Source organism: Lampetra planeri, chromosome 10 (assembly GCF_965212315.1).
Source record: "Lampetra planeri chromosome 10, kcLamPlan1.2.h2, whole genome shotgun sequence".
NCBI lineage: Eukaryota > Metazoa > Chordata > Hyperoartia > Petromyzontiformes > Petromyzontidae > Lampetra > Lampetra planeri.
Window position 1 is genome coordinate 11516221 of NC_136116.1, and position 27541 is coordinate 11543761.

General features: G+C 40.4%; 1 protein-coding gene across 1 annotated transcript in view; it reads left to right on the forward strand.

Annotated features, from left to right (window-relative positions):
• LOC144721148 (thrombospondin type-1 domain-containing protein 7A-like) overlaps positions 1–27541 on the forward strand; it is a 182920-nt gene that overhangs the window by 122920 nt on the left and 32459 nt on the right. Inside the window, exons 13-14 of the mRNA XM_078598543.1 lie at positions 2789–3009; positions 21157–21310. Coding sequence (XP_078454669.1) covers positions 2789–3009; positions 21157–21310 — 375 coding nt within the window. The remainder of the gene's footprint in view (positions 1–2788; positions 3010–21156; positions 21311–27541) is intronic.

Here is a 27541-nt window from a genome sequence, read left to right on the forward strand (position 1 = left end):
GATGATGATTGCTTGTGTTGCAATCGAAACGTCGTGACAATTTAATGTATTTTATTTTATACCTACGTGACGTTACCGAAAGAACCAAAGAGTATGAATCAGATCAGGTTTTGTGGTATATGCCAAAGAACACTTGCTGGCAGTGGCCAGCCCTGTGTGTTTTACTATCTGGGATGATAATCCACCCCACAGCCTTTAGGAGGTCACCACATCACCACCCGAGCATTGGCTCAGGGCACCAGAAATCCACAGAGTGCCATGGATAAATAGCACCGGCCTGCAGAGTGATTAATCGTCCCTTTCTGAGTGGTGCAATTGCGCCATGACCGGCAGGAAAATCAATGGCAGTTTAATTCAGGGCTTGTGGTGGGAGGTTGGAGAGTGTTGATGGTGGAGTTGAAATGTTGAATTGGGAGGGTGTGAAGGGGGGGGGGGGCTTTTCAGAGGATGGGGCAGAACATATTCGCCCAGAAAATGCTTCAGACTTTAGCGGGTTGTTCTCCCCGTCTGGTTAAAAAATCACCACCTCAATTGGACTGGCAGGGATGTGGCATCCCTGTACAAGGCGTTGGGGATGTAGCTTTCGAGAGACGGTGATGATATTCTGGCCTCGAGCTTTGCCTTGTATGCTTTAAACACAAAAAAACTATTCATTGATTGTTACGTGTATATCTACATTATTATTTTTTACTACGATGTACAATGGTCGTGAAGGTTTTGGGAAATCTTATGTTGTATTTTTTTTCCACTGCACCATACAAAATTGTTGTGCATCACTCGGCAAGTTACATGTATCGTGCAAAATGTAATCATGTAGGGTTGTTTAAACAAGTCTTCTCTGTTTATTTTGTTTCCCTTCTTTCCTTATTGCTTGCTGACCCCGGTGACTCCAAAGGCACAGGTCAGTAATTCACCACCCTCTTCTGTATTATTAGAACCCCATCAGTTCTCTCCTTTTAGGGCCCCACACATAAATGCGGTATTTATTTGAGATTGAAGTTCCATTCAGTTCTGGATTATTAGTGACTCACATATACCAGTGTGCTGATGTACAACGTATAACAATGAGCACAAATTCCCCAATAAGGTTTCATTCAAAGGCCACACATGATTGCGGCATTAACTATGACCTTCATTTTCTCGGAGTGCCAATGTCGGGCATGGCTACTCTTTTTAAATTGAAATATCGGCAATTATATGCCAAATATACAATGCTAAAATTAATATGTATCGTGACATTGATTGTTTTCCGATACATAATGAATTGTGATAGTTTTATTTTGCATTAAAAAGCAAAACATCCCATTACGATGTGGAGTAGAAAGTATAAAAATGGAAAATATATGTAAACTATACAAATGTAACGGTAATGAATGGCTATTTACGTATACTATATGGTATTATCTTGGTCAGAAATTCGATGTTATGCCATTGCCGTCATTCACCATTTGTATCTGGAGCAAGAAACAGGGCAGCATCTTCCAATGCGTTTTTTTATTTGCGCTTTAACTGTCACTAATATTGCTGCATGATATTAACACGTGTCAATGACATGAGCATTGGTCTATCACGATTTATTACTACTAAAGTGTTTAGTGTGATGCCGAACAGCGTTCATACCACGACATAAATATGTGGGGTATGTTGGACAGGCATAAATAACTAAAATTCATTATATATGCATATTATGCCAGACAAACCTATGGATAAGTATTGTTATAAATGTGTCAAAAAGAAACGATAAGGAAAATACTTTCTCACCAAACCGTAATATGCATTAATGATGATTTAAAGTCAATGTTGCCTACAATGTGTTCTTTTTATGTATTTATAGTCATTTCAATTTAAAGAACTAATATGGCCATCTAAATGCAAAGTGCATAAAAGGGTACATTACCAAAATCAGTGCAATCTTTAATGGATACTGAAAATGCAATTTTGAATTTAACACAGTTTAAAGAAAATACTGTTACCCATAAATTCGTATCACTGCATTCTTTTCAGGAAAGAGCATTGTCCCTCAAAGCCAATGTGCACCTGAATACTTAATGCACCATCTTCTATTGTTGCACAATAAGGCAAATGTGTAGACCCAGAACAAGTGAACTCATGGTTGTCCTCATTTTTAGTCTGTTCATGAACATTATAAATGCATTAGGTTGCTATGAACTTGCTTGGATGTTGACCAAGGTGGAAGTAATATGCATGACTTCAGTATCACTTTTGAAATGATTCCATTTGCATGAGGATAAAAGTTAATTCGCTTTTAAACTGCGATGCGTTTAGTGCCAGTGGCTATGAGTATAGCACAAACTATGTTGTAATTTACATACCCCATCTGTGTACAGCGTTTTTTTGTGATCTCTTATGCTGTGTAATATTCTGTCCAAGATTGATGCCATTTAATGAGCAGGTCTGGATCCGTGTTGATTCACTCGTGTTCATCTGAGTCACATTAATATGCACACGTTTGTGTGCTTGTGTGGGTGCATGAGTTTGAATGCGCGTATGTACATGTCGTGTGTGTGTGTGAATGGGGGTGTGTGCACAGAGCGGTAGTGTGGAGAGCGGTAGTGTAGCGGTTAGCATGCTGCGCTACGAACCCGGCGCCCCAAGTTCGATTCCCGCTCATGTCCAACACCAGTGACGATTATCTGAACAAGTCCTGGGCCTCCCCGAGGTCGACTCAACCTCAAATGAGTATCTAGTGTGGTGTGTAAAAAAATGGCCACTGGGGAGACAAAGGCGGTCAGGTGTGTTGCTGGCCACCCACACCCTCGTGTACCGTGCCAGTCTTCGTAGGTGCTCACTAACAGCACTTGCCCCAACAGTCTTTTCAGGCTATACACGGGGGGATCTTTGTTTTTGTGCACAGGTGTACGAGGCTGTTCCGTGTCACAGTGAGTGTGGCCAGCATGTGTGGATTTCTGAGCCCTGGACTGTGTGCCATGTGACGCGCATCGGAGCCACTGACAGCTGTGGAGAAGGGTCACAGACACGGCCAGTTCGGTGAGTCTATTAATATTTTACATAATGCATCACAAACATCATAAAAAATAATAGCATGTATATACAGGTCACATATAATATTAAACACGTTGAAGCAGGGTTAGAGGCAATGCTGCCAGTTGTTGGAGGAGGCTGGCATATAGCCTCTCATGTTCCAACGATGTAAATATATATCAGGACAAAATATGAAAATGTACACGTGCAAATCATTACTTTATCATACACAGCAAGTGTCGTACATAGAAAGTATACACCCCCACCCGCTACTGGCAGACCACAGAGTTTGGATAATACTGGTAGGAACCACCTGGTACCACCAGCCCACAGGGAATTATTGTGTCCGTCCGTCCGTCGTGCATCCAAAAATGGGAGGGGTGGGGCTGGGTGGAGAGGGGAGGGTGGGGAGGGGCTGGGTAGGGAGGGTGGGGAGGGGCTGGGTGGGGAGGGGAGGGTCGGGCTGGGTGGGGAGGGGCTGGTCACCCCGTGGTGCCCTTATAAAACTCAACGTTTAACCTACTCACGCCGGCTTGTGCCCGCCCTCATAGTCGGGCATATTTGCGGAATACACCACGCCGCCGTTGACCCTGGCCATTGACCGAGCAACCCAACGTTCCTACCAGCTCCCTCCGCAGGAATGTGTTTGTTGGCGCGAGTTTCTGGCGTGTCTCTGGTTTGCTGCCCTAATGAGTTGGATGGACCGAATGGCTCCATCTCGTTTGAACCTTTCTGATGTTTTTATGGGGGTTGTGAGATATATATATATTGCCAATTGTGCATCTAAAAAAAAATCTTGAAATTGTTTCGTAATTTTAACACTCATCAGCAAGATATCAGTTGCACTGCTACCAATTTGTTTTTCCAAATGTTAAAATCAATCCTTTGAGGCACATTTTTGTTACTTGTCAAATGTAAATGTATGTTGTTGTTTCATCACCCTAATAGATCGATCTTTGCTTGGAGGATTTAGATTGGAACGTATTGTAAGCAACAGAAGCAATACTGCTAATGCTAATGTGTTCCCCTGTAAATCCTCAGTAAATCTCAAAACTCCTGCATTAAGATATTTAGGAGATTCCATTGATGAGTATTTAGCATGTAAGAAGAAACCACAGCACTTTGAGAAACCGAATCATATACGGAGGTGACACTCAGCATTGCAATTTCCTGGCCATCTCGCACAACCCTGGCAAGCCCTGATGATCACCTCCCTAATTACTGAGCAAGCTAATCTCTTCCAAGCTTCCAATCTGATGAGATCCAGAATGTTTAGCATGGAATGGTCATAGGCAATGAAGTAAGTTAAACTGCATAACGGATAGGGCCACTTTTGCAGATTGTCAGAATGGCCGAAACACATTCCCTTGGAATTTTACACATTGATGACAAAAGAATAGGCTTTACCCTTTCCGGCAATAATACAGGAGGTGTTAAGCTGTTCAGGCACCAGACAGACACATATTGCGAGTCATCAAGTCTGCATTAACCACACATGCTTGTGGTTAAACATGCAAAGAAATGTGCTTTAAAATTACGTATGCATTGTCTTTGCCACTGATTGGCCTGCACCAGAGACAACATCCTTTATGGCATTGTCTCACCAGGGAACGCCGGAAGGCGAACAGCACAGAGGCAATGCAAATATCAAGGCATTCATAGCTCGGGTTGAGCCATTATAGCTTTGGGACCATTTTTTTGCCAGCAGGAGGTCATGGAACAGACCCAAGGGTTATGGGTTAACCGACTAAATTGACTGGCAGAAGCACCACGTGTCCTACCCATTGTGCCAGTTTGCTGCGTTTTAGCAGCTGGGCACTCTGCTCGTTGTCTTGAGCATTGCCCTCTGTCATTGTTGGAGGGTGACTTCCTCGCGAGCATCCACACATATGCACACATTCTCACCTTAGAGGTGAGAATTGCTCTCCCCAGACATGTGTTTTGACCTTTTGGTCTCATCAGCATGGTGCAGCTCTGGTTTTACCAACGACAAGAAAATCATGACACTTACAACATACTAAGAATGTTCCTTGATATAATGGGGTCAGAAAACACTGTATATTTTTGTTAGCATTCATATAGAAAATACGTGATGAGTTTTTGTTGCAATGTGCCATATTGAAAATAGTGTTGCCATACCCATATGGGAAGGAGCAGTTGGTGGGGCTGCTGACATTGCTGGAAAGGCTACTGACATTGCTCACTCTATTAAACTCATTATAAAAAGCCAAGAATTTCCATAACTGTCATCTTGCCCCATGAATTGGATGCTGGAACACATGACATACGACGGTGTAAACGGTGCCAAAAATATACCATTGGAGCCAATTTTGTGCTTTCATTTTTTTTAATTCACATCATGTGTATTGACACTTCACCATTTACTATATCTCTTCGACAGGTTGCAATAATCAAAGGAGAATATTAATTTGCAGAACGGTATTGCCTTATACAAGCCTGCTGTTACCTACTAACGTTTATTGCTGTGTACCATGGGTGGTTTCAGTTGTGATGTAAATTAAAGGGGTCGTTCCTTGTAGAGCGCTTGCAATTACTCCTTTATTGGGTATTGTGCTTTTTTGTATGAATCTCACAGCTGTGAGGCCATATATTGACCAAAGTGGGAGTATTTAACTTTAATTGTTTTATTACGTGGAGATTGATAACAAGTTTGAGCATTCCCCCATTGGTCTGTCATGATTACCACCCACTTCTTTTTATCTGAAAAAGTTTAAGGGAATGCATGTACATAGTGTAAGTCAGTATAGTATGTGCAAAATAAGTGTTTTATTTTATTAAGGAAATAATGATGCATCGATTAATCAATTAACATAAATAATTCAGGCTGAAGCTACATCAAGTCACCTTTGTCAGAATCAATATTGCTTTTATTCGTGCAAAGTATATATAAATACAATGATAATTTTACAATTAGGCAAATGAGGTTAACAAAACTATACAAATGAGACCGTAATGAAATAAATAATACAAAACAAGAAGTAAAAATGGGGTAACAAAGTATACATCCTCGAATTCACCAGTCGACATTAATGTAACAATTCAAATCACCAACGAAGTGAATTGTTAAAATCATTTGTTTTAATACACACAGGATGCATGTATATATAATTGCATACCTGCACAGTTGCACAACGCATAATATGGCTTGATGTCATGCATAACATAGCATTTAATCATGCTAAATTATTAAACCCATGGCACAATAATAACTTTAACATTACATTGTGAATAAGTAAAAAAATTAACATGACTAAATGGTTAATATAGAATAGAATACAGTACTTTGCCACGTCTTGGCTTGCAGATAATTGTATCTAGATTTTTTTTTACTTAGAAATAACAACAAAATTTACGAATCAGTTATTATTTTCTGTTTTTTATTTTCTCTTTTTTTTTTGCTCCTTTTTCCTCCTTTACATTCGTCTTCATGTAACATTTATATATCATTTGCAGAGATCAGAAGTACTGTAATTGAATCTCCCACACACCCAATTCCATGCATACATAATGCTATTAATGGGTTCTAATTAATAAATTGATCCAAGCTTATTGCCAAGCCAGCATCATTGGGAACTGCATTGAAATACAGTCCATTTCTTGTCATCCACCATTCTCCACTGTTCAGTAGCTTTTAGGTGAAGTTTAGCTCTTCAATTTTATTATTATCTAATTACTTGGTGAATTGACTCCTGACGAAATGACATCCCCTAGAGGGAGCTTAAGAGAGCCCCTCTTGAGGGTGTTTTGCCTTCTATTCCATGCTGGCCAGATTTTTTGGAAGGTATGGGATTACCCACATTGTGCAGTATACTCATTCATACTGCTGGATAAAGAGAGGCAGGGGGAGGGGGAAGTTCAAGAAACGTTCCCATTGTTTTAACTGCCGTGCCGGGAGACCGTATCGGTAACCTCTGGATTGCAAGTCCAGTGTGCTTCCCATTACACCAAGGGAGAATCTGCTATTATTAGTCTTTTGGGGTCTATTCTGCCAACATATCAAGGTGTGGGGATTAGAGTGTGGCCTGCTACTGTTTCATAAAAAATGTTTGGACTCTTCCACGATGTTCTTACTGATGTGTCTGGTGCTATGGCGCCACGGTATACAGGAAGTCATAGGTTCGATCCAGACCTGACGCCTGTATATTTGTAGTTTGTGTCTTTTCCCCGTGGTCGCATACATTTTTCTCTGGGTCCTCCGGTTTTTCCCTCCACATTTAGAAACATGCTTTGAAAGTATTTGCCTGTTAACATATTCCACATGATGATAAGCCACTTCGTTGAGCTGTTATTTATGGCCAGGTCTCTTCTGAAAAAGAGCTATACAGCTCAGTGGGCCTGAGTTGGTAAAAAAAAATTCAATACTTACTTAACAATAGTGGTTGGTGGCGATGGGTGGTGGTGATGGCTGGGTGAGTTTTTGAGATGGTTGCTCTGTGTGTTTTGTCCCATCATATTTGTCCAGACTTCCCTGGGACTGGCTGTCACTAACAACTCCACCGGGACTGGCTGCTACTAACAACAACTGCATAGGCATCTCTGCTGATGCGTTGACTCTCAGTAGACTGTTGGCCTGCTGTACATACACGGGTGGATATTTTGTCCCTGCGTTACTCGGCTCCCTCCGCCACTGACCTTGAGTGTCTTTCTGTTCTCATTTTCTATGTTTTTTCTGATGAATTTCCTATGTATTTATAAGTCGCTCTATAATTCTGTGGTATTTAAGTGATTAGTATGGCCATGAAGAGCAACTGTAAAAAAAATACTTTGAAGCAATTCAGCCATTTTATTTGTTTGTCTCGGAGTTGGTGAATTGGAGATATTCTGCCTATTATTAGCGTTTGCATTTGGGGTAGTGCAACATTGTGTTCCAAGTACGGCTGCACACAAGAGAGTCTTTGATCTTCCAATTGTGCATTAAGTATCCGCATCTGCCGTGGTTTGTACAGACCCGGTTGAGTGCTGCATCTATTGATGCCATGGAAGATCGAAACCGGGTGGTCTGATGGTGGGGTCGCTGATCAGGAGTCTGTTGGACACATTGCTGGAATCGCATCACGAAAGGGTTTTGTGCTTGCTTCCAAAATGTCATTCTAGATCTTGCAATCGGTGCAGTATGTTGTTCAGATAATCGTTCATTGGCGAGTTTTGGTCAGCTTGATCAATTGCTGTTAGTCTAAAATCTGATCCAAACCGTGATTTATTTTGTTCAATTTAGTGGAATGAAAATGTGCATTAAGATTACATGTAAAAATGTGCTAAATCAGTGACTGCTGTGACACTGAGTGACAGAGAGTGGAACGTACAGATCGCAGAGCAAACGTGAATCTAGGTATAATTTTTAACTGTTCAGGAAATGAAGTGGGCTTGTGCAGGAATCACCGTAAAAAGGAGTTACAGCAGATGGCAGAGACTGCGGATGGAATGGCAGCCACTTGGGAGAATGTGCCAGAATGGATGACCCCAGCAGATACAGTGGTGAGATCAGCTCATATGCAGCATCAGTTTGATTATGGCATTGCGATATTGTCAGGTTGAGTAAATATATGTGAAGGTCTTCATCTAACAGTGGATAGATCATGGCTGATAATGATGATACGTATTCCAGAGAAACCTAATGGTAACATAATTTCTAGAACAGCAAAAAATTGCGTTGAAAAAACATTGCAATAGAAGACACAACAACAGAGATGACTGTACAGTTGAATGGATGTCCATCATTACATTTGAAATCAGGATTCACAAGACCCCTTAGAAATGTATTCTTGTATTAGATGATTTGTCAGCAATTCCCCAGAAATTGAGTAATATTCCAGAAAATGGGACCCAAATACTTGTAAATTAGTTTGTCACATTGAGCTGTTTGGAGTTAGGTTTTCAGCAATATATAATCCTTATGGCGCTACCCCGGGGTACCAAATAATACAAAATGGCCGAGGCAATTAAATATTTTATTTCTGGGACACTGTTTTTTCCAGGGTTGTACTTAACCCCGCGACTGGGGTACCAATCAATCCGAAATCAGTGCTACTCCGCGATGTCGAAACGCAGCGAAGACGATTGCGCTGAAACCCTGAACGCTCGTACGCACCGTAGTGGTGCATCGTGTACAGCTCGTCGAGATGAGTCGATTGCCGCATCGCCAAACAACAACAGACTAAAAATGACTGCATCACGGATATTATATGGTACCCCGGGGTACCGCCATAAGGTTCACATAATCCTTGACAGACTGCCATGGAGTGTAAACTACACTTAGTGCTTTGCCAGAAGAAATTATATATAACTGAATATCACTACCATATATAACTGGTATTTAACTAGATATTGCTTCCATAGATGTGACGATGTATATCCATATTATCCATCAAGTGATAAAGTGGAAGTTAAGGAAATATTGTAAATAAGACTTAATATTTGGCCCCCCGATAACTATATTCGTAACAATTCAAAACATCAAACATAATTTATTGATGAAGTATCAAAAGCAAAGGGATATGTATAGGAATAGCATGCCCTGGAGCCTCCTCTAATCGTTTCCACAATCTACATTGGTGATTTAACAAGTGGCCTCAGTTGAGTGCAATCAGTTGCATCCTGACTTATTGAGTGCAATCAGTTGCATCCTGACTTATTTTTGCAAATGAGTTCTTGTTCATTTGGGTGATCGAGTGATTTTGGTGCAGCACGTGATAGCTTTCGACATTACGACAATCTATAAAGTGTTTATTACGTGTTGCAGTATAGAATCACGCAGCAGATGACTTTTGTATGTACACGGAGGGGAATAAATTAAGCCTAGACTTTAAAATGCTCATCTTTTATAGTATGCTTTAAATACAAAATAGAATGCCATTATAAAAGGCCAACACATTTTAATAGTATTTCATGATGATATATTACTCTCTAATTTAGTGAACAATTTTGAAAGAGTTCAGGCCTCAAGAGTTGTATTGTATTATACAAAATATATATCTCAGTTATTAGCTGATAAATATGTATATTTAGTTTGTTTGGTAATAAAAAAGGCATGTATAGATTTATTATACAGGCTCACATTCCCTGATGCTACATTCAATACAATTCTGGGAATTGTTATTTGGCTTGAGTATTGCCTCATCGATCAGCACAGTTGGCTATGTATGGTGCGAAAGAAGTTCAACATACAATACATGAAAATCGGTTGATTAATTTCCAGACCTGATTTTTTGAAACAAATGTCATCTCTGCTCTTTCAACACCCTTGCTTGAGCAACCAAAGGCTGCACTCAAAGTAGGGAGCCAGCTAAGGTTGCTTTCTAGTTATGTATATACAGTATATATATAAAACCTACATTCATATGATTCTGTATCATGGATCTTAGTTGAAGAAAGCTCTTCTTACATGGCTGTAATTGCCATGCTGTATTATGTTAAATGGTGAGACAGACCTATTGCTAGCCTGGGGGGAGGGTGTCTTGACCTGTATGTGGCCTCTGCACAACATACAATCGTGCAGACATTAATATATTCGACACAAGACCCTGGTTGTTCCTATTAAATACATTATATTTTTAGTGTAGCTCAGCATTTTCATTTGTAATTTATGAATGAATGGTCCGGTGTATGCATTTCTATTGTGTATTTTTAACATGTTTTAATGTTGACCACGTATAAAATGAATTAACATTTTTCAGGAAGAAAATTCTGCTGAGGTTTCCACATATGGAGGGAATAAATATTTATTATTTTAGCTCATGATGGACTCCGAATACTTCTCGGTGCTGCTCAGTGACGGTCAGTGTAGATAACACATTTCATACGGCTCCTACCCTCAGACCTCTGATATGGTTTTCTGTCCAGCGAAGCTATTTATTCTGTCAGTTTACATGATTGGCACATGCCACGTTGACTCACGTGCAAGTCCAATGCCGTGCAAGTGTCTGTGATGATTTGTAACGTGAAGCATATGCCAGCAGTGCAGAAAACATAGAATTCCCATAAGAAGCAAATTAAATTGCATTTATGTTTAGAATATCTATGCATGTTTTAACAACAATCTGTAGGTGTTTTTTGGAAGTTTTATAGAATTTAATCTTTTAGAATTTTTCCATTTTTTTATCACTATTCGTGTTACTTTTAAAAGTACAATTGACATATTATTTTTCTAGTATTGAGTAACAAGAATGCAGAACCTGAAATTAAGCTCTTTAACATGAGTCTTTATTTCTTCCACATATCTTGGTATTCATTCTACGTGCCACGATGTACATTAGCAAAACGTCCATCTGCTTTGGAGTTTTAGCTTTTCTGTTGTTTGCCGATGCCAGGTGAATCACTCGAAGAAAATCCATCAGCCAGCGGGCCTGGAATGGCCACCATCCACAAACAGCAAATGTGGTTGACCAAATAAACTCATTTTGGAACAAAATATGACTTTATTGTTCATCTAATTCGGTGAGGCACAACACTGGCACAAAATAGATTGCAGTAATCTTGTGCTGCGTTCCCAAGTGCTTTGAAGAGGGTTCTGGCCCAGCCCACTTTGGTTCATCGCATAGCCTAGGGCTTAGCATGAAGATGGCCCATCAGTAGTCTAATCATCATCATCATCAGTCATAATCGACTGCTGGATGAAGCCCTCCTCATGTAATTTTCACCTCCCACGGTCTCACGATGCAACAGTCTGCCTGGCACCGGACACACGAGCCGATCTCATCACCCCATCTCCACAGTGCACGTCCTCTCGGGCACATTCCCTCCTTTGGCTGCCACTTAACGCTTCTTCTTGCACATGTTCCCTAATCCATGCGCACATGTCACTGTCTCCCAGTATCATTCCAAGCATGCATCTCCACCATCCTTCACTTTTGAGCCTATGTTACATTTTCTTTGTCAGTGTCCATGTTTCTGTTTCACGTGCAATACGCATCGATCCAATACTTTTTATGTACATTGGTAAGTCCCCACAGCCAATATGCAATTCAAGTTTGGAGGAGGTGATGCAACCTATTACACCATGCACACTGGAATTAAAACTGCTTTAAGTTGAAACAATAAAATAAAGACAACGGAAAGCCAACAGGACATAAAATAACCTAAGTTAGAATGGGTGCTAATAATGACTAAATTAAAAAGATGACGGAACGTGAATACTCATTTATTACATACTAGTTCATGAAGCCTGTTTCGCCAGGCAACATTTTTCAATAAATTAAATAATTAACCTGATATAATTTTTTTTAAATCTCAAATCAGACACTAACAACTACTATATATTTTTACTCAACCTGACAATATTTTTCCGAAAAAAAACAAAAATTGTTGAGGACTTGATTAAACCTCTTATATTTAAAGACGTACCAATCGGAAACCGCTCAATTTAAAGATTATGTTCTCGATTTATTAGAAAGAACAAAAACTAATGAAAGTAATACTTTACGGGGGGAAACTCTTTTACAGTTCTCTAATTATTTAGATTTAAACGTAAAATGCGTATTTTTTTTTCTTTCAAACCTGCTTGAAACCGAAATATCTCAAGAAAAATAAAAGGTAGAACAATGATTCTCGCTTTAACTGCATTTGCTGTTTAACGCTCTATTAAACGAAAAAACCCGCGATCTTGTATTTTGAACGGGGGTCTTAATATGAAAGATCCCGGATTTTCAGATTTGTTGTTTGTGTCCTAAAAGCTACCTATATACCAAATGTCTGCTTTTTACCTTGTCGGGAAGTACCCTAGACATTTTTGAGACACACAGATTAAGGTCTTTATTTATACAGATAACAAAACCCAATACATTTTGTGTTCGAGAAAAAAAAAGTCATACCGGGGAGTCTTGAAGAAGCATCCCTCGCTAAAAATGTGCAAAAGGATTTGTCCTTATTTCCGCGGGCGAGTGCGTAGGATGCTTCCGAGAGCTGCTCGGGTATAAGCGCGTAACACGTGTAATGCGCATGTAACACGCTTACAAAAGCAGAACCTTCTGCTGCTGCTGGAGCTGTCCGTCAAGCTGTTACTGTTGGTGCTGCCATGAAAACAGGAGTCCATGGAACTGGACTCGTGCCAGCAACAGCACTTTGTAATGCCCCCTTAAGAACGTGGCATTTCATGGTTTAATTTACCTTTACCCACGAATGAAATTGCAAGACAATTGCAGATTCACGTTTGAACCCTCAAGCCAAAGCTTAATGAATTTTAAATTTTTTGGGTAAATGCGCGTGCAAAGGACTGACATTTTTTTAATTTGGAGTCATCAAAACTTAAATATTTGTTAAGGAACAAAAAACATGATTCTTCATTCCAATATTTCAATCATATCCATTGTGTGCTCTTGCATAGTATACATATTTAAATATACTTTTGAGATAAATATTGGAGGCTGTATTTTTTTACAATTACCAGTTTATAGTACATATTAATAAGTAGGCTTAGTTCAACCAATATGAAGTATTTTTTGTTTGTGTTTGGACTTGCGTTCACATTTGAAGTAAAATAACAATTTCCACTTGGATGGGTTTGCTATTCCCACTGGCAGGAAAAAAATAAAGCACAATGAAATATTGGTCATGGTTTGAGCTGAAGGATTTTTAAAAAAATGTTGCTTGTGTATCTGTGTAGGGAGCGATAGTGTAGCGGTTAGCACGCTGCGTTATGAACCCCGCGATCCGGATTCGATTCCTGCTCACGGCCAACACCAGTGACGATTATCTGAACCAGTCCTGGGCCTCCCTGAGGTCGGCTCGGCCTCAAATAAATACCTGGTACGGTGTGTAAACATTGTCGCTGGGGAGACATAGGCGGTGGGGCGTGGTGCTGGCCACCCACCCCCTCGTGTACCGTTCTGGCCTTCATCGGTGCTCGATAACAGCACTTGCCCATACAGTCTGTCAAGGCTCTACGGGGAATCTTTATCTTTGTACATGTACAATGTTGAGTATTTCCACAGCCCCTCGCACACACTAATCTCAATGCAATTAGCTAGCAGCTTTGTAGCCACGCCGTTTGAGACCCATTCAGGGCGATGGGAAAAGGCGGCCATGGCTGTAGTGACGATATCACAACGCGAGGTGGCACAAACATAGCAAGGTCCACAGCCTACACGCTCTAGGCTTTTGGTAGTCTCAAAGTGGTTGTGTAGGGTCATGGGAACAGCATTGGTAGATAAGACAGTTATATCACTTTCACGAGAAGGGCAATAACATTACGAAGTTTTTCTTAATTAGAACGCCATAGTTTTAGAAGTCACTCACAAAAGCCCCACCTAGTGGAAATGTCACGAGCTGCCACTGCTCCTGAGGAAGGATGGTTGTTCGTGTGCAGACTGCGTTATTTCACATCATTACAAACATCTTGATCTGAAGGATAGTTCTGCAGGATTAGAAGGATGCCTTGGTGGTCCCCATTAAAAATGGCACAAGCATTTCAACAGGACCTAAATCTCTGTTTTATTGACCATGCAAAGGCCTATGATACCATGAATAGGCGAGGGCTCTGGGTTATTATTTGTTCTTTTAGAATCCCTGAACCTCTACTCCCAATCATTACGGACCTTCATAATTGTGGGCAGGCCTGGGTAAAGCGGCATGGCCTGGAGTCAGAGCCATTTTCTCTTCCCCTGGGGGTGTAACAGGGATGGTCTTGTGGCCCCTGCACTATTTAACATTTTTTTTACCACATAGTTCAAGAAGCTTTCCAGGGATGTGCCACTGGAATTCCCATCTGGTACAGATATAATAGGAAGCTCAATGCCTGGGTGTGTTTAAGGGATGGCTCCCTATTGGTTAATCATGTTATGTATACATATGATCTGGTAATTTCTGCCCACTCTTTAAACGCATATCTGTACTAGGTTGGAACATTCAGGGTGGGCTGCCTATGGTCCATCTCACTCCGGTTATCTTCGCAGTGGATTTTGGCTAGCCGTCTGGAACGCCTTTTCTTCTGATATTTGGAAGTCACTATTAAATCTAGATTTTTTTTTTTTTAGAACTCCCCCGCACCTCCGATTAGCATGGTTGGCTACGAATAGTGCGAAAGAAGTTCAATGTACATACAGGCTGGATTGTGTGAGGAGCTCGCATATCCTTGAACGATTTAGACACAGTTCCATCAGAGAGCTTCTCCGGTAGGCTAGGCTGCGTTTGCTGAGTCATGTAGCCGCATGCGAAGTTACCGCGTGCCAGATTGATGGGGCTTAATGGGTACGACATGGGCAGGAGAAGAGATGTATTGATGTGGTCCAGAAGGACGTTGAGCTGATTGTACTTGCTGATGACTAGTACCAGCGGTGTCAAGATCGGCCTCCATGGAGGAGGTTCTTGAAAGATGCTACTGGAAAGTTGGAGGCAAGTTGCCCTCCAGCAACAATTTAGGGCAGGGGTAGCGACGCTCACAACATGTGGCGCACCAGGTGGCTAATATGCAGAGCAAGTTGGCACATTGGGCAGCACAGGTGGTGCTGACCTCCTGTGAACACGCTTCAAGGTACACCTCGCCTGGAACAATAGCCGTGGTGACGTCACCTACACTTATTGGCGAACAACGGTTGTTTGTATAATTAAAAGTATTATAAACGGGGTATTGATATTTTTAAAGCATTATGGTCACTGGAGAAACTACTTATAGGGTGAACTAGCATACAGATATAATATACTTATTACAGTGTTTTAGTACAATGTTGAGTTATTTTAAATGTTGGAGTTATATTGACCAATGAACATGCCGGATTATCACCACCTCTTGTAAATGATCACCAGGGCAAACACATTTTGTTAATGTTTATACATGCACAATTTATATTTAAAGAAAAAAAAGTACTCCTTTTTAGTGCATCACGCTGTCAAATAAAGACAAAAAGGACATCGCTCAAGTCCACAAATAACTAAGTAAGAGACGTCAGGACAGAATGCATTTCAGTTACTAGGTTAAATAAGGTAACATAATAAGATGTAGATATTAATTTATAATATTTTGTAGCTGTGTGCAATTTCCTGTTTGCCTACAGCGATTACATTTGTTTTAAACTAATATTCTGACTCAATATATAAGAGTTGAAAGGTACGATGCAAATCCGAATTTAAATTTATTTAAAAGGATGCAAAATTAGGTGATCTCCACATATATTCTCACATATGTTGCAAAGTGGAACCATTTTTACCTTTACAGCTTCAAGCCAGTCTTGATATTTCTTCAACTGGGAATGAATGACATTGCCTTTGAAGAAAATTACTAAATTGTCCCACAGCTGTTTTTATGTTTAGTTTGCCAGAATTAAAATCTACATTGAAAGTATAATTATTTCAGCTTATACAGTATTTTAATGAAGCGCCTCATCAATTATGAAAGTTTTATTGATAAAATTCCATTCACTCTGCATACTTTGCATTTTGTGCTGTGCAATATCTCCCTTTTAACTTGGAAACCATGTTATTTGTTCAGTATTAAATATATTATTTCAAAATTCGAAAATTACCAAATTGTGAATGTCTGGATTTAAGTTCGATATTTGTTAAATAAACTATGCCTCATTGGTTAATGTTTTCCTATAGCACAGTAACTTAGCTGTATGGATTGCAACTCTTTGTGGACTTCTGCTTTCTGGTCGATCATTTTGAGACAGCAATTCCTCAAGTAATGGATGAGGGATTTTATGTGCCTTGAAAGATAAAGGCCGAGTTAGCTCGCAAATGGCATGAGCACAGACCGATTTAGGCATTAACGAAAGCATTGATTTCCCCGTCTTTAAAACATCAAGCAACACTTGGATCCATGTGATTGAAATCAGGTGCCTAGCCAGCAAATGGCATTTAAAAATAAATAGCTTAGACATTTATGTTTCTTTCTCTTTCCAGGTGTACATCTTATTTTAAGCTTTACCAGTCGTCCCTAAATTATCATTATAATTTTGTAATAAATGTATTAAATATTTATATTGATTATGAAAAGCCTCTGTAAAAATATCAACCTGTTTCGATTGTTTAAAGAGATATATATTATTTTATTTAGCATGTATTGGGTAAAAACATTTTAAAGGGGTTTTGTGATTCATATATACTCTTCTGTTGTCATATGTAGACTGACTGGGATACCTCTAGACATTCGAGTAGATGTTAGTAGACATTTAATAGTATAACGCAATTGAAGATGGCAGTTTTTTTTCTTTATATGTGACCCAAGCAGATCAGAGAAAACTCCACAGAGGAAATAGATCCTTGCTATAGAGTGAAGCATGATGTTTATTCCCATTGTTACCGAACCAAAAATCATACAGGGCTTGTTAAATTTTGTAATTTGCGTTTAATTAGGCATGTGCTCGCAATTGCCTATACGAGTGCTTTCTACCTCTCACAGTGGTGTTGTTTGGCAGTCATGGTCTGTTTACCACATGTGGAAGGGATACAAAAGAAGAATCAAACGCACACTCACGCAATACGCAGACATGTTCAATCAACATTATATACGAAGAAAGCCTACTGGAATTTAATCATGAAACGGGACATTATTGCCAATGGTTAATTTGATATTGTCACAAGCCGCACATGCATATTGCTCTCCTATGAGATATTCACATTGCATTAGCAGATGCTCTCTTTGAAAGGCATTAATCACATTATGCTTATAATTTGAAAAATGTATACTTATAGAAATATATTTTCAACAGGCAAAATATTTACTATTGTCTATGCAGGTCGGAAGATGTGTTTACTCTCTCACTAATGGGGCACGTATCATTTGCACATTTTCAATGTGACATATGTTTACATTTTCTTGTTTTACTGACACGTTTTATATATATATGAAAACACCATATGCTTCTCCACACACCGAGTGAACAGATATTGAATCTAATTCTGTCTTGCCGTTATCGGCGACATAAGCCGCTCAGGTTTAAGCATTCACCTCTGCTCAAGGTTTCGGTGCAGCCATATCAGTTCCCATAGTAATGCATTTTTGGAGCGCTATCATTCGGCCAGAATGTTTACCTTGTTTTCCCTTTCTGCTTGCTGACATGAAAAATTCCACGAAATACTGGGTAATTTTTTTTTATTCATGTGCAGTAGACAATAATACAAGTTTACAGGTGAAGTCCACCATTTCACAGGTAGTACAATAACAAAAAATACGAAAGAACAGCTAAGAAAATTGAAATACATAAATACTGCTTGTTATATAACTATCGTGTTACCGAAAGGATATATCTTCAACGATGGTAGGTGGTATTGATTAGCTTGGAGAGATAAAAGTTTGCACTTCTGCTGTGTCATTGCCGATGAACACTTGACATTTTATGAGAATTTTCATTGCAATATTGCTTATCTGAATCAACAGTGACGTGAAGATATTGCCGTATGGCTTCTGTTCTTTTTTGCAATACATTTTAATATAGAAATTACCCACAGTCATTCTGCCACTAGCAATAAATAAGTCTTTTAAAACGTGGAGCCCTTTGGTAGCTAATTTAAACATTGAAGGTCAGGTTAATGTGACCATATTGTGGGAACACAATGGTCCAATCTTGTGAAGTGTACCACAAATCTCCAAAAAGACAGATTTTTTTATTGTTGCTACATAACAGCAGCTATTTATATTTTCCAAGCCCACAACACACTATATTTGGTGATTGTGTGGCCAAAAGGCATCGTGCCTGGCAGTAAACAAAAAGATAAAACACAAAATTAATAGTATCACCAATTTCGGTCCCTCATGGGAACTCCTTTTATTCTGCTATTGGCAAACATTTTGTTGCATTTATCTATATGTAGAAACTGTTAGTACGCTATTCAGGGGTTTTAATATTGTGATCACATGCCCTGAATCATATTGAAAATCCAATTCTGAACAAAGCTGATCTGACCTATGATTCCACAAAATTCATCAGTTGATCTGAGCTGGCATATTCAAGCATTTATCGAGGAAAATTACTTTTGCTTGCACATACCCATGCAGATATGCATAAGTCCATAGATAAATGTATTCATAATACAACAGCTTTCATTGACCACTAAGTGGCAATTATGTCATCATGGTTCTGATGCCCGAATAGGTTCACAACATTAATTGTAGGTCTTCATATGGATACAGGTGTTATTGGTTAACACACAAGGGTAACTGGCAGATGCACCACATGTTCTTCTAACTTTGCCAACTGGTTTTATTTGATAGCTGCCCTAAATTCTGCTAATTGTTATGACTGACAACGCCTCTGCTTCCTGATGTCACTTGGAAGGCGACTTCCACCATCTCTGTAAACATAAGACTAAAACAAAGATCCCTGTATAGCCTGAGCAGACGTTTGTTGTAAGTGCTGTTAGTGAGCACCTATGAAGACCAGAATGGCATACGGTCAGGTGGGGGGCCAGCTCCACGCCCGAACACCTTTGTCTCCCCAATGCTGATGTTTACACATTGCATCAGGCACTCAATTGACGCTGATTAGACCTAGGGAAGGCCCAGGGCCGGTTAAAATAATCACCGCTATTATTCGTTGTGAGCAGGAATTAAACTGGGGTCACTGAGTTCGTAGCGCAGCGTGCTAACTGCTGCACGACAAACGTGCAAACACACACATGAGATTCTAGATTTGAAGCTTTCGTGACTGCAAGGATTCATATTCTTAGGTTTTTTTCGGTAAAGTCACGTAGGTAAAACATCAAAATTAATATAAAATAAAATAAAGATCACGACGTTTCGGAGGCAACACAAGTCTCCGTCATCAGGTGGGACCGTCACAGCCAGACTAGCTGCATCAAGTGAGGCAATGATTCAAGATGTAATCCCTTAAAAGCAAGTTGAGGGGGGAGGAGAGGGGGGGGAGCTCATCAGAATGTGGTAGCCCGATCTGAAACACGGCAGAACTGATTCTTCGGCTGTTGCCGATCATTGCTACAACTCGGCGGGCTCTCATGAAATTGTCTTTTCCGAGACCAAGGTTCTCTGCAAACCTCCTGGCTACCATCAAAGGTTTGTACACGAAGCCATACAAATATACAAACACAGACATAATTTCAACCGTGATGATGGGTACAAACTTAGTAATCATTGGAAAGATGTTATCAACCACGCAAAAAAGACTTAATTACACTTTTTTGACCATCTTATCTGACAGACACTATTTTACTTTACTTTACCGAGTGTTAACATCCCCAGTGTTTAATAGTACTCTCTTCATTGTTCAGCCAGCATTGGTATAAACATGGGCATTTTCGTTCTTTTATATCATGTGTATCAGGCCTCCCCTCCCCCCTCTCTGTCCAATGCGTTGGCGTGTGCAGCAGTAGTCGCTTGCGCACAATCGCGTCCACGCCGCCGCCCATCCTTTTGGCCCCGCCCCCTCCCCTCGCGATGCGTTGTACTTGGCACGTCTTGCCGTCTTTGAGCCCCGCCCCCCTCCCTCCCGATACGTTACATTCATTGGCTACCACATTCTGATGAGCTCCCCCCCCCCCTCTCCTCCCCCCTCAACTTGCTTTTAAGGGATTACATCTTGAATCATTGCCTCACTTGATGCAGCTAATCTGGCTGTGACGGTCCCACCTGATGACGGAGACTTGTGTTGCCTCCGAAACGTCGTGATCTTTATTTTATTTTTATTAATTTTGATGTTTTACCTACGTGACTTTACCGAAAAAACCTAAGAATACACACATGAGACTTGTGGCTTCTGAATGTATGTATGTTGAACTTCTTTCACACCGTACGTAGCTAACCATGCTAATCGGAGTTACAGGGGAAGGACAACAAACTAAACATAAACAACTGTTCTAAAGAAATTAGTTTTCAATCTAGACTTTAAAGTGCATAGCTCCAGTGGCTTCCTAATTTCGGAAGAAAGAGTGTTCCAGACGACCGCCAAACCATATCTGAAAGCACGTGATGCAGTGACCATCTTTGTTCAATGGCCAGCCAGAACCCGGTACTGCGAGGATGACCGGAGTTCGCATGATGGTTGATGCTCGTTGACGCGATCAGGAAGATAAAACTGATTTTTTAAGACTTATGACTTCTATTTGTATGTATGTTGAACTTATTTCGCACCGTATGTAGCCATTCGTGCTAATCGGAGGTGCAGGGAAAGGACAACAAATTAAACGCAAAAAGCATCGATTAGTTTTAAACCTAGACTTTATTAAAAAAAAACGTACTTTTGTTCTCAGGTGTGTCGTGAACACAGTGGAGGGGCCTGGAGACACTGTAGACGACCCTCTTTGTGACACGGACGTGCGGCTGGAGGGAGTGCGGCAGTGTCGGCTGCCTTGCCCCAATGAGTGCGTCATGTCGGAGTGGGGACCCTGGACCAAGTGCCCACAGGTAACCTGACCCTGTCAATCACCTCAATCCACAGGTAACCTGACCCTGTCAATCACCTCAATCCACAGGTAACCTGACCCTGTCAATCACCTCAATCCACAGGTAACCTGACCCTGTCAATCACCTCAATCCACAGGTAACCAGATACTGTCAATCACCTCAATCCACAGGTAACCAGACACCGTCAATCACCTCAATCAACAGGTAACCAGACACCGTCAATCACCTCAATCCACAGGTAACCTGACCCTGTCAATCACCTCAATCAACAGGTAACCAGACACCGTCAATCACCTCAATCCACAGGTAACCTGACCCTGTCAATTACCTCAATCCACAGGTTATTAGACACCGTCAATCACCTCAATCCACAGGTAACCAGACACCGTCAATCACCTCAATCCACAGACACCGTCAATCACCTCAATCCACAGGTAACCAGACCCTGTCAATCACCTCAATCCACAGGTTATCAGACACCGTCAATCACCTCAATCCACAGGTAACCAGACACCGTCAATCACCTCAATCCACAGGTAACCAGACCCTGTCAATCACCTCAATCCACAGGTAACCAGACACCATCAATCACCTCAATCCACAGGTAACCAGACACCGTCAATCACCTCAATCCACAGACACCGTCAATCACCTCAATCCACAGGTAACCAGACACCGTCAATCACCTCAATCCACAGGTAACCAGACACCGTCAATCACCTCAATCCACAGACACCGTCAATCACCTCAATCCACAGGTAACCTGACCCTGTCAATCACCTCAATCCACAGGTTATTAGACACCGTCAATCACCTCAATCCACAGGTAACCAGACACCGTCAATCACCTCAATCCACAGACACCGTCAATCACCTCAATCCACAGGTAACCAGACCCTGTCAATCACCTCAATCCACAGGTAACCAGACACCGTCAATCACCTCAATCCACAGGTAACCATACCCTGTCAATCACCTCAATCCACAGGTAACCAGACACCGTCAATCACCTCAATCCACAGGTAACCATACCCTGTCAATCACCTCAATCCACAGGTAACCAGACACCGTCAATCACCTCAATCCACAGGTTATCAGACACCGTCAATCACCTCAATCCACAGGTAACCAGACACCGTCAATCACCTCAATCCACAGGTAACCATACCCTGTCAATCACCTCAATCCACAGGTAACCATACCCTGTCAATCACCTCAATCCACAGGTAACCAGACCCTGTCAATCACCTCAATCCACAGGTTATCAGACACCGTCAATCACCTCAATCCACAGGTAACCAGACCCTGTCAATCACCTCAATCCACAGGTAACCAGACACCGTCAATCACCTCAATCCACAGGTAACCAGACCCTGTCAATCACCTCAATCCACAGGTAACCAGACCCTGTCAATCACCTCAATCCACAGGTTATCAGACACCGTCAATCACCTCAATCCACAGGTAACCAGACACCGTCAATCACCTCAATCCACAGGTAACCAGACCCTGTCAATCACCTCAATCCACAGGTAACCAGACCCTGTCAATCACCTCAATCCACAGGTAACCAGACCCTGTCAATCACCTCAATCCACAGGTAACCAGACCCTGTCAATCACCTCAATCCACAGACACCGTCAATCACCTCAATCCACAGGTAACCAGACCCTGTCAATCACCTCAATCCACAGACACCGTCAATCACCTTAATCCACAGGTAACCTGACCCTGTCAATCACCTCAATCCACAGGTAACCAGACACCGTCAATCACCTCAATCCACAGGTAACCAGACCCTGTCAATCACCTCAATCCACAGACACAGTCAATCCCCTCAATCTAACTTCAACATTTTTCCTGCAGGCATCAACTCTGGAAAAATGAATAGCCAATACGTGATGTTGTTTTGACAATGTTTGAAGGAACACTCTTGAGTCGGACTCTGTACATGTCCATTCAGATTTCAATACAAGCAGAGAGTGCACCTTTATTATTGAAAACAGGATTTGATGCGAATTTGTGAGCAGCTGTGCTGAATGAAATCTATGTGTTTTCATATCTGCTTCGATGATGTATTAAACATGGACAAATTCTGTGGCAATGCTCGAGTGGGAATATAGTCAATAACAATTTCACTTAAAATGTTGTGATTCTTATACTGTAATGATATTCAACTGAGATGTTTTTTTGGTCCACGCATGAACGGTTCTAGTCTTATAACAAAATGTGATTTTAGAAATGTTTCGTTTGTCGCTGAGGAGACGACAATATCTGCGTACACAACAAATGAACAATTCAGGGTGTTTAAAAGAGACGGACCCAATTTCAAAGCAGTATATTTCACGATGGCAATGTATTACAATTACACAAAAAGTTACACACGTTTTAATGAGTTATCAACTTTTAGTAACCATTTTATAAATGCTCCATGTGCCCTCCACCTGTTGTATGGACAACATCGAGACGATAGTTGAATTTGTCCCAAACGCCTCTCAAAGTGTCTTCTTCCACTGAAGTCACCGCTGCCGTGATTCTGTTTTTGAGGTCATCTAGATGAGTCGCTAATGGTGGCACAAAAACACCTCAGTCTTTGACGTATCCCCACAAGAAAATGTGATGTCTGGGGATCTTGGGGGCCAAGGGTGTAGCGCCAAGTCTTGGGGTCCCGTGCTACCTATCCAACGTTGAGGCAGCGCGTCTTGCGAATGACTGAGGCTAGGGGCTGTTTGTGCGCTGGGAGAGGCATCTAGTGGTTATCATTATAAACTCTATGCCCCGCCCTTTCAAGTGGTAAGAGTTTCATTCATGGGCGGTTCGTGGTTGCAGAGATTTAGCGATTTCAAATCCGGTTCATAGTTTTTAAACACCCTATAGACCTCATAGCTATGCCTGCGATTAATTGGTGACGCCTACTTTGCTCCTATTTTGTACGCACAGGGATGCATTTTAAGGCAGCTGTATAATTATAATCACTGATAGAGGAATTACTGGTAATGAAAAATCATGGACACTGTTGAACTACCCTTTAATCGTTTGTGTGCAATTTCAGATCTGCAAAGAATAGCTTAATATGTTTTGCCACTAATTGTGGACATATTACATACTAGAATAGGCACACAAAGGCACCGTTCGCTTTATAGTTTTGCAAGTTACGCTTCTTTGTAGTCGACCTCTTCGATACACTGAACACAGTGCTGAAAAAAAGTTGATGAGTTAATGAGATCGATCGATTGCTTATCAAGAGGTTCTAGATTTGAAGCTTTCGTGACTGCAAGGAATCATCATCAAGTGATACAGCTAATCTGACTGTGACGGTCCCACCTGATGACGGAGACTTGTGTTGCCTCCGAAACGTCGTGATTTTTGTTTTTTATTTTATTTTACTTTCTACGTGACTTTACCGAAAAAACCTAAGAAGAAGATATCAAGAGGTTGTTTGAAAAAAATTATATATACGGAACATGACTAATACTGAAACGTGGGACGCTCACCGCAGTGCACGCCAAATGTGGCGACAATGAGCAATGACGTCGATGATGTCATCAACCCCCCAACCTCGTGTCTTTTGCCTGTACACACACCGGCAATCTGAAGTATGTATGTACGTATTTGTGAAAATTATATGTACATCATGTGACAATTCGGTATTTGATGAGTTGAACCAATATATCAATCGGTTTTGTTGTTTCAACGGTCGATTGTTGTTGGCAGTTGTGGAAAACGTCGAACCATATGTCAGTATTTGTAGCAGTAGAAATGCTCACCACTTGAGCCAATTTGTGTGGAGCTGACAGATTGATGCCTGCAGCTGGGGCTGAACGATTAATGGATTTCAAATCAAAATCGCAATTTGAAACAATACGATTAGCAAATCGCAAAGGCTGCGATTTTAAAAGTCCTATGGCTTTCTTATTGGAATTGTTTTATTTTTTATCATTATTATAACTTTATTTATTTAACTTAACAATTGTTCTATGATTGATTGTTCTATTTCAATACATTTTTTGTAAATAAATACATGTTGGAAGCAATTCATATATTTTAAGTTATCATCCTTGCATTAGAATATATAGAGCAGTTCATATTTTGATAGTATCACGTGGTAATGCTCCATCACATGTTTTAAATCTATTACACAGTGAATATTGAACTGAAGCTTGAATTGTGACCCCCTTTAAACGACATTTCCACGTGCATAAACGCGTATTCTATTCTCCACCTGTGCATGTGTGTGTGTGCATGCATGCATATATTACATCAAGAGAGCATATTTAAACATAGCGAATCACACAAGAATGTAGGGAAATTGAGTTTCTCACTTGCATCGCCTTTCATTTGCATTCATGGAAATTTATTTGGACCCCAATATTGAGGACATTTAATGATATACAATACCACTGAACGCTGTTGATTAAATTATGTAAACTGCAAAGCAGTGCACCTACACTTTGTATTCACCAATGCTGTTTTACCAGTTAAACTTACAGAGGCTGATAATTGTCGAAAACGTTTGACCTGTGTTCACAGTCCTTTTGCATTATCACTTTTTTACCTTTTTCTTCAGTGGTTTCGAGTTATGTCTTTTATTCCCAAATCCTCTTCTGGAAGCCCTAAGGGGCCGTCCATAAATGACGTCACGCACCTGGGGGGGGGGGGTGTCAGACATTTGTGACGATGTGTGACGATGGGGGGGGGCGGTTGAGAAATGTGACGTCACATCAAAATGCGCAACTTTAAATAAATATAGACAACACGTTCTACTTCATTAAATATCAGTTTAACACGTAGGCTTTCGCGACCAATATTGTTCATAATCAACGATTTTTTGGGTTTAGATCGCGTTATTTATAAATGTGTCGTAACCCTCCACCACCCGACACGGCCAATCAGTAAAAAAGTGTCACGTTGACAAAAGACAAATAGTTCACTGCTTTAGCCCACCGGTGTGTTGAAGCGTGAAACCACAACATTTACAATTTGAGTACGACGTTTCGCTGGTAATTGCATCCAGCATCATCGGGCAATTCGCCAGAATGGTGAGGCTCTGCTGTGTCTCCCGTTCTTATATAGAGCAGCAGCAGGGTGACGTCATCATTAACTCATTAACTCATCAGGTGCAAAGATTTGAGGGGGGGTTATTGTAATTATATACTTGATTAGTAATACGGCTGTTGTTACGATGCGAGTTGTAGATTAGTAATCATTTGGAATGTGTTCTATTGTGATTATGCTACATTAATAATCAGTTAGTGCTTGTTTCCCTTATAAGGAATTGTAATGCATCTTATTTAATAATACGCTTCCAGGCCGCACTAAGCCTGTAGCTGTCCGAGCGATTAAAGTTATTTCTGTTCCTCTCAATCTCAATGGATTCTCTAATTAGTCTTTGCCAGTAGTAACTAGTTTTACACAACAAAAATCGTCCAAAATCGCGTGACGTCATTTATGGACGGCCCCTAAGACACAAAGAATGAAAATCTATTCGCCATCTTGAAGTGAATATTATTCTGAGCTCACCAAGCAGCCATAGGCAAAATTAGCTCCGTTTCAGTAGTCCTTATTTCCACAACTAAACGTAAATTATAATTTCTGAACACCTATGTACGTTTATGTTAATTATATCACTGCATATGTGCAATACAGGCTATTTTTCTCTGTTGAGTTGAAACTAATGAATAGTGTGTTCCCGTAGAGTATCAGTGTATGTTAATTATAACCGCAAAAGCCATTATTGATAATGCCTTTATTGGGATTGTCAATAAAATATAAAACCATAAAAATACGTTTTAAACTTTGAATCCTGACATCAAGTGAGATTCTATATTTTTTTGACGACCATTGAAACACTTTCTTGTTAAAGTTTATGCTCTGGAACAAATCTCTGTGGACATTTAAACCATGTCCATTGCCAAAGTATAATGTCCAGAAGTTTAATGTAATGTCTTTTCTAATTGCGAAAATTAGCATTTATGCATAATTTTCTTCACTATTACTTGTTTCCCTCCTCCCCAAATTGAACTTTAACTCCCATTTGGAATTTCAATTACTGTATTTGCCATTCTCTATAAAAAATATATATAATTTAAAAACTATTTTTTAAATAGTTTTATTGGCTGTAAACCAGCATGTACCATTTATGGATATTTTTTCTTCCAAAATGTTTTTTTTTCAAGCAAATGGAATTTGTTATATTCCTAGACAGTCTTTCATTTGAAGACCAGTCTTACA